The following is an 8,435-nucleotide window of genomic DNA, read 5'->3' as shown; positions in this document are numbered from 1 at the left end:
TCCCTACAATAGACCCAAAATTCCTAGTTCTGGAGCTCTGTTGACAAACCAGGTTCTGTCTGCATGTTCCTGTCATGCACAGACTAACCCTCCAACTTAGATTCAAAAAAACCCCAAATTTTTGGTACTAATTACCAGCTAGCAACTTTGAAAATTCTCCCTTCCTAGCCAGCTCCATCCCATTCTTGCTCCCTCTCTCCTCCCTTCCTCTAAGAAGTCCCCATTATTCTGCAGAATCAGATGGTGGGTCACCAAACTCCTCGCAAGAAATATGGATTTTTAAGGATCTGCCTGTAGAAGGTTATGACTCAAATAATTTGTTACAATCTGAAATTTCCTTGACTGAAACTAGAATTTTCTTCGTACTGGCTTACCTTATTCTCTTTGGATGTGTACTGTATCTTGAGAGCATCCATGGCTCTGACCATCACTTGCATGGCTGTAAATATGTTTTGGTAAACCAGTTTTGTGAAGTCTTTCCTGTCTTCTTCTGTGCAACCTGATCCATGAATAATCCTCATTTGATTAATGAAAGTACTCTTGCCACTTTCTCCTGTGCCTGGGGGAGGGGGAAAGAGGAGAGAGAGAAATTTTTTTGCAAATCCTGGCAGCTGAGAATATTTGTAGATACATACACAATAATGTGCACCTTATCTGAGCATGCACAGGAGTCACCATTAACTGTAGTATCATTTCTGAATTTTCCATTCTCCATAATCCATATTGTTTTAGTTAAATTATTTTCTTTTCTGGGTTTGGAAGGGATGTATTTATTTATTTATTTTAAACATATCTATCTATATATATAAAGTATCATTTAGATAAGATCTTATGAGATATATAAGATCTTATCATAATACATCCTACAATGTTTAAGCAGATAGAAGTCACTACAAAACAAGCAAGGTACATCAGTACAAAAGAAAGAAATTTTGTGTGTGTAAGAATCAAATTTCTCAACACTGAGAACTTTGCGCAAACTTTATGTACACCTTAACAACAAACTCTACACTGATCCTGAAATTGAGGAAGAATTTTATCATTAGGCCACATTACTTCGTTTCATATTTCTATGGATTCTTATATAAAGACTGATTGAAAACACGCTAACAGAAATTACAAAAATGCATAAATTACTGTCATCTACTCTGGGAATTATTGATTTTATTAAAAATTCTTTTAAAGGTTTTTTTAAAAAAGGTCCTTTTCCATTTCTTGTATTCAATAAATCTCTTTCTTTTCTGTTCTCTTGTATTCAATAAATCTTCACACACTCTTGATTTTATACCCCTGCACAATTTGCATTGGGTTTTCATGCCAAGGTTTTGGTAATTGGGGGGATGCAGGGACAGCTTCTGTGAAAAGATGGCACAGATGTGCCCCACATCAGACACGGTCTGTTTCGGCAGCTCCACGAGGGACCCCGCTGCCAGCCAGAGCTGAGCCCATCCACAGCGCAGGGCTGCCTCCACGAGAGCCTCCTTAGGAAAGTGTAAGAAAAGCTGTGCACCAAACCTGTGAGAAAGGAGTGAGAGGATGTGAGAGAAACAGCCCTGCAGAAACAAAGGTCAGTGAAGAAGGAGGGGAGCAGGTGCTCTAGGCACCTCTGCTCTCGCTGTCAGAGCAGAGATTCCCCGGCAGCCTGTGGAAAAGGGCGGCCTTTGGAAAATACCATGGTGAGTTAGGCTGCCCCACCACAGCCCATGGAGGACCCCATGCCACAGCAGGTGGACATGCCCTGACCGAAGCTTCAGCCTGCGGAGAGACCATGCACAAGCAGGCTCCTGACAGGACCCGTGGCCCACGGAGGACCCATGCTGCAGCAGTCTCTTTGTGAAGGACTACACATCTTGGAAGGGGCCCAGTTGGAGCAGTTTTTGAAGAACTTTGGCCCATGGAAAGGATTGATGTTAGAGAAGTTTGTGAATGACTGTCCTCTGAGAGGTACCCCAAGGTGGAGTAGGGGAAAAGCACAAGGAGCGGGGAGAAGCAGACACAAAGTATTCCAATCTGACCACAGCCCCCATTCCTTGTCCCTGTGTGCTGCTCAGGAGAAGGAGGTAGAAGAGTCAGGACTGAAGTTGAGCCTAGGAAGAAGGGAGAGGTGGAGGGAAGACATGTAAAGATTTTTTCTTATTTCTTACCACTCTTTTGTTATATAATTGACAATAAATTACATTAATTTCCCTAAGCTGAGTCTGTTTTGCCTGTGGTGATAATGGATAAGTGATCTCCCTGTCCTTATCTTACCTCATGAACTTTTTCATCACATTTTCTCATCTGACCTGCTGAGAAGGGGGAGTGAGACAGCAGGTTGATGGGCACCTGGAGGTCAGCCAAGGTCAACGCACCACACATATTAACCTTCAGCTGTACTTTTGCTAGGTTGAAGAGTCCTAACCAGGTCAATTCAGTTATCAGGTGGAGGATACTCTATAGCTTGATCCAGGCCCTTTGACCCATGTAGAAGCTTTTTCAGCTCTGTTTACCTCTAAGACATAGCTAGAGTATTGAAACTTCAAATATTAAGGTGCTGCCAAAATTTAGATCTATGAAATGGGGTCATTGTATTATCTGTTCTGCAAGAAATTAAAAAAGAGAGAGAATTCATGTGCCATATAGTTGTTCTCTATGAAAAATACTTCACACCAATCTACAATTTACTTTACCTGTCATTTCACTGCCTACTCTCATGACACCATTTTGCAAATTTCAGTCATCCTTAAAAACTTGACTAATGCTGAGCAGAATTTTTTTCTTGTAACTGCTGACCCCCTTTCTACCATACTTTTCTTTCCCTCTATTATTTCCTGTTATGCAGCACCAGTGCGATTTGACTGAACAAATTCATTCCTGTTCCACAGAACTTTCACATGAGGCGGCCATGGATAGCCTTTTCTTGTTCTTCCCCAACTGGAGGATGGTACAGAAGCAAAAATATACCTGTTACACTTTCTTCTCAAAATCTGCACTGTAATTTTTCAGAATATTATCGATTAACTCCATTCTGGCTGAGATATAGGATCTGCTTCACTAAGAATTCAGTCCCAGTAAGAAAATTTTCCTATTAACAAGCTCTCAGTAATTTACAATTAGTACCACTAGGTGTCGAAAATATATCAGTACAAAGAAGAAAGAGCTCCTCTTAACATGATATGTTCATATATAACAAAGCAGGAAAATACTGAGTACCTACAGCACTCATCAGAACATGAGCAAAGCAACTTTTCAATCGAGCAATAAGAAACATTTAATATTTTTGTCTGTAAAAAGATGAGCTGTTCTTTCAACAACTGTTTGGGATTTCATTAATTTTGGCATTGCATCGGTTTATTTGAGAGAGATGGAACATAGAGATATGCTGGAATACATGTGAAACAAATTCCTCCAGGAATAATGTAAAATGCTGATGTTACACTATATATCACAGCTCTCAGGAAGGCAGTCCTGGCTTGTCAGTTCTAAGAAGTTAACATAAATACAATTCATTTCAAAACAAACCAAAACCCCACCACTGACTTTTTTGACTGCCAGTGGAACCCTTATATGTCAGAGGAAAACATTCTGATTAATCCATGTTGAATTGCTGGGCTGATTTTTTATGCAATTCAGAATAAACAGTCCTATCACATTACGGCAGTGCCCTCTGCTAATGTTTGAGTTGAAGAAAAACCATTGTGCAACTGTTAATTTTACTGTCAGGGATATATAACAATGCTGTGAAATTAAGTTTAAAAAAATCTAATTTTGGCTTTTAAAGAAAGCTGCTTTCTTCCAAGCTCCACAAACACCAAAGGCAGATGGAGCCAGCTTTGAAGAGATCATCATCTGTAATCCAAGCTAGAGTTCTTCCATGCAGAAAAATCGGATTTTTAACAATAAAATATTTACCATAAATTTCTTTATCTGATTTGATCTAACTTACACCAACCTACAGCAAACAAAAATTGCCTATTCAAGTGATTTATAAAGTGGTATTAAATACACGGGTAAAGCCATCCTGCTTTACCCCTTGACCCCTCATAATCCTGAACACAAGATCATTTAAAAGCTTTGTGCTCCCTACCCTGACCTTAAGTAGAATTCACAGTATTCCTTCTGCATTCTTCCTTCCAGCAGATCCACAGGTGCCTCGCTGTGCCCCTTGTCATAAACCCAGAACACAGGGCTCCTGTGCAAATCCAACAATACCTGCTCTTTGTTTTTCCAATTCTGTAAGACATCTAAAAAATCTTCAGGGCTCACTAGTTTAAAATGGAAAAAAAGGCTTTAGAAGCACTTCTTGATAGAGCATCATTTTAAAGCATGTTAAAAAGTGTCAGGGCTTTCAAAAGCAGTCTGAAAAGGGAACAGTTGCGCCAATACACATACTTGTGAGATGTTAAGCTAAAGATAACTGCATTTCAGAGTGGAACAACATACACAATAAGACTTGGATTATCTTTTCAATTAAAATACTTGGAAAGCAAAAGGAGACAAATAAATTTGAACTTGCGTTTTAAGACATTAGGTGATGGGTCTTAAAAAATTGAAGTAGAAAGTTTACACTATTAATAATAAAAATGGTAATAGTGTAATAAAAAGCAGGTAGTGCAGAAAATTTAGATAATAGAACAATAATGTACTGATGTATTACAAATCGTAGAGGTATATAATCACATCTTAATGCCCTGCGCTCTAGAAGCATTACAGAATGGGTGGCGGGTATATATGTCCAAGGTGTTGGAATTCTGTATTACATGCAAGTGTAAAAACGTTGTATAAAACAAAACAAAACCAAACTCCCACCAGAAAACTCAGGCAAAGTGTATTTTACTCCTCAGTGGTATCTGTGGTAAGCACTTGCCCAGAATACACTGAATGCATTTTTCTTCAAGAAGTGATCTGTTGAATCATTACTGCCAAAATATAGAATACATGTCTATGACTGACTAGGATAGAGACAGAATAGTCTCAAAAGGTGAGATGTAAACACATTAGTTACTGTCATGCATTTCTTCTCCTTCCAGTCACCTCAAAGATTCTTTTTTTTTTTTTCTCTGCTTCCAACTAATTACTGCCACATACATCTTACCTAGTAAACTCCATTTTCTCAATTAAAATAAATATTTGAATTTTGCCCGTTAATTCAAGCAATGAAACATCATATCTGTTTTGGCTATTGTCTCTTTTGTCTTTAACTCCTCCTTTGTCTGTCAGATTTATTTTCCACATCTAATATCTCAATTCTTTAAGGAGGAAACAAGTTATTCAAACAAATTAGCCAACTAACCATCCAACCAAGTATGTGCCTCCCCCAGCTCCAAACAACACAAACTCTATGCTCTCATTCTCCTAATGAATTTTTGTGTGCAACTTAATTACATCGATGAGCAGATTGTGAATATAGCCACAATAAAACCAGAAGACTGTCATTCTAAGGATAAAGCAAAGCTAACTAACTAGTTTTGCTAACCCTACCACCATTAAGAACAACAAAAGATCAGTTTTGGCAGATGTAATAAAGCCTGCTGTAAATCCTGGATCCACATGTCAGCCAGTTCAAGTGACTGACATCTGGGTTGTTCTTCACCACTGTCAGTTCTCAAGTGGTAATGGCAACTCCATCTACAGTACAGACCAGCACATGTACTCACTTTTTTCCTCTTGCCATACCTGAATAGATGTTAACTCAGTTAATAAACAAATATATTTCATCTCTTGCTTCATGTTGACAGGTTTCACTGTTATGCTGGCAGCTGTCTCTCACTCAACAGCTCTGGTGCAGTTAAGGGCTAAGTCACTGGACAGCTGCATGAGCAAGCCCCCCCAGTTCCAGCCAAAGGAAGAGAGGTCTGAATTACCTTCCCAATTGTCTCTGTTGTCAATCATGATAAGCATGAGGAAGTCAAAATGCCACACGTAAAACAAAAAAGTGGGTAATACACAGCAATAAAAGTAAAGTTCAAAGCCATCTTTAGACCAGAGTCTAGTATTAAACCTCTCCTCCAGTTGTGAGTGGCCATTGGAAAGGGCTCAATGAGAAAATCATGCTTATACCTATATTTGATGTATCAGCTCTGCAAAACTCAGTAACCTTAACCCTCTGCTCTCAGGCCACTATGACAGGCCACATTTCTGACTCTCTTCACAGTAAAACAGCTGCTTTTTTTCATGGGCAGAAATAATTATGAGAATAAAGATACCGACGCATAGTAATTAAATTAGGAAATTTGCTACTTGTATTAAAAACTAAACTACATTTAAACAGGATCTGCAATATTTTGTATTGCAGTTGTTAGGCTTGTTCAACTGACAGAAGGAAGCATCTTCCTGTAACAGCAGGATTAACAGTTTGATGTACAGAACTAAATGGTGCTAGTGCACAAACATAGTCATAAGAGAAATGACACTCAACAAGCCTGACTTACTGAAAATTTATAAGGCAGGAGCAACAAAAACATGTTTTTAAAACAACAAAGGCAGAAAAATCCTACAGAACGAATGATTCTATTGATTTCAAGGAGACATGAAGAAGGAGAAAGGGAAATTTTGAGGCTTATCAGAAAGGAAAACATGTAGAGTCATTCAGCAATCTTGGAGTATTACTCTGCCCATTCTCTCAACTACTTTCATGGAGATATCATATTAAATGCTGAAATTATCTTCACAATGTAGTGCACATAGATACATGAAAACAAAGCCGCAACCTTTTCTACTACTATAAGTCAGGGACGAGACACGGTTTTTAACGATCTGGGGAAAAGCCAAAGTAGACTTCACCTTGACAACTCATCCACAGTTAGTTCTTTTTTTCCAATAGGAGTGGAACCCCCAAAAAGAAAATTTATCCACTTTTCTTGTTCATTTACCAGTGAGCATTCCTGACATCTGTGCCAGGCAGCACTCTGAAACATTATCTTTTCCTTTTTACTAACCAACAGTACAAAACAAACCTCCAGAAATATACAAAACCCCAAGTTTGGTGAGAGGCAGGTAGGATGGGACAGGGGACAACCAAAAAAAACAACCCCCCAAAACTAAGCAGCTATTTCAGATGCTCCATTCATATTCTGTAGGAACCATCTTCCACATCTGTTACCAGGGAAACAGCTCTCATTCATTTTAAAATCCCACATGTTAAAAGCACATTCTGCTGGCTTTTCCCTTGCTGATGACAGGGAACACGATTAAGAGGTTTGCAATGCCTGAAGTTAAATTAACAGAGAAAGAGGATCCAAACGTATTTAGTAATCTTTACCAAAAGCTCTGTAGGAAAAAAAACAAAACAACCAAACCTTAAAAAAAAATTACTTATAAGTCCATAAGGACTAGTGTTACACATACAGCTGAATGGCTTCTTGTGCTAAAGCACCACTTACCTTACACTCATATAACTCATTATTTCAATGTTGTTTCTGCTACTAAGAATAAAGATAGAAGTGACAATATATCTGCAAGTAAGGCATTTAATTGTAGGATTCTTAGGGGGTAAAAAAAAAAACTTAAATACATGACTTTTTAGCAAGGAACAATTATATAAAGCAAAAGTTCCATATCTCATTCTGGTCTTTTGTTTTATAAAAACAGAGGATCAGTTTAGGCTTCATTCCATTATTCTAAGTCATTCCAAACACCCTGAAGGAAAGCATCAGAGCAAAATCAGCACTGGAACCAAAACAATCTCTGATCAAATCATTCAAGTTTTGCACATGGGATATGGGGCTGTTTAAAACTGTTCTCATGCTTAACATGCAAAAGCTGCCACCACCCCCCGCCCCCCCCACCCAAAAAAAAAATAGAAGTGTCTGCTACTGTTGAAAATATTGGTAAAAAAGGCATTTTAAAAATAAAAATTGAAAAGGACACCATAGATTTGTGTGCATGCCCACGTGGCATGTGTATCCTATGCAACTAGCACCTTGGACAGGCTTTAAACAGGAAAGAGAAGAACTTTTCAGGGACAACTTTCCTTGATGATTTTGCAATTCTTCACCTCTCACTCTGGGGAGCCCAGGACAGGACAAAGCACTCCAGGTGTGAACTCACCAGCACTGTGGAGAGAGGAGGGATCACCTCCTAGCAGCAGTCCTCCTGATGCAGCCCAGGTACAGTTAGCCTTTGTTGCTGCAATGGTGCACTGCTGGCTCATGTTCAACTTGGTGTTTGCCAGGACACCCAGGTCCTTTCTGCACAGGTGCTTTCCATCCAGTAACCACACGGTAATTGGTGCCTGATGTTGTTCCTCCACAGGTGAAAGACTTCACGCTTCCCTTTGTTTAATTGCATGAGGTTCCTTTTGGGCCATTTCTCCAAAGTGCTGAGGTCCTGGGCATCTGGACGGCAGCACAACCCTCTGTTGTTTATCAACCACTCCTCACAGTTTGGTGTCAGCAACTTTGCTGAGGTACAATGCCTGTTACGTGAAGGGGAAGGGGGGTTAGGTGGGGGTAAGG

General features: G+C 39.3%; 1 protein-coding gene across 1 annotated transcript in view; it reads right to left on the bottom strand.

Moving 5' to 3' along the window:
• The window catches only part of LOC103776913 (guanine nucleotide-binding protein subunit alpha-14-like), a gene marked incomplete at its 3' end in the record, with an annotated part of 47,126 nt that extends 38,995 nt beyond the window's left edge, over positions 1 to 8,131 (bottom strand). The window contains 2 exon segments of the mRNA XM_008944443.1: positions 375 to 559; positions 8,029 to 8,131. Of these exon segments, the coding sequence (XP_008942691.1) occupies positions 375 to 559; positions 8,029 to 8,131 (288 nt within the window).
• Between the last annotated feature and the right edge of the window lie 304 nt (positions 8,132 to 8,435).

This window comes from Merops nubicus, unplaced genomic scaffold (assembly GCF_000691845.1).
Source record: "Merops nubicus isolate BGI_N331 unplaced genomic scaffold, ASM69184v1 scaffold22337, whole genome shotgun sequence".
Classification (NCBI taxonomy): Eukaryota; Metazoa; Chordata; class Aves; order Coraciiformes; family Meropidae; genus Merops; species Merops nubicus.
Note: the sequence above shows the minus strand (reverse complement) of the source record. Positions and strands in the feature narration are given on the sequence as shown.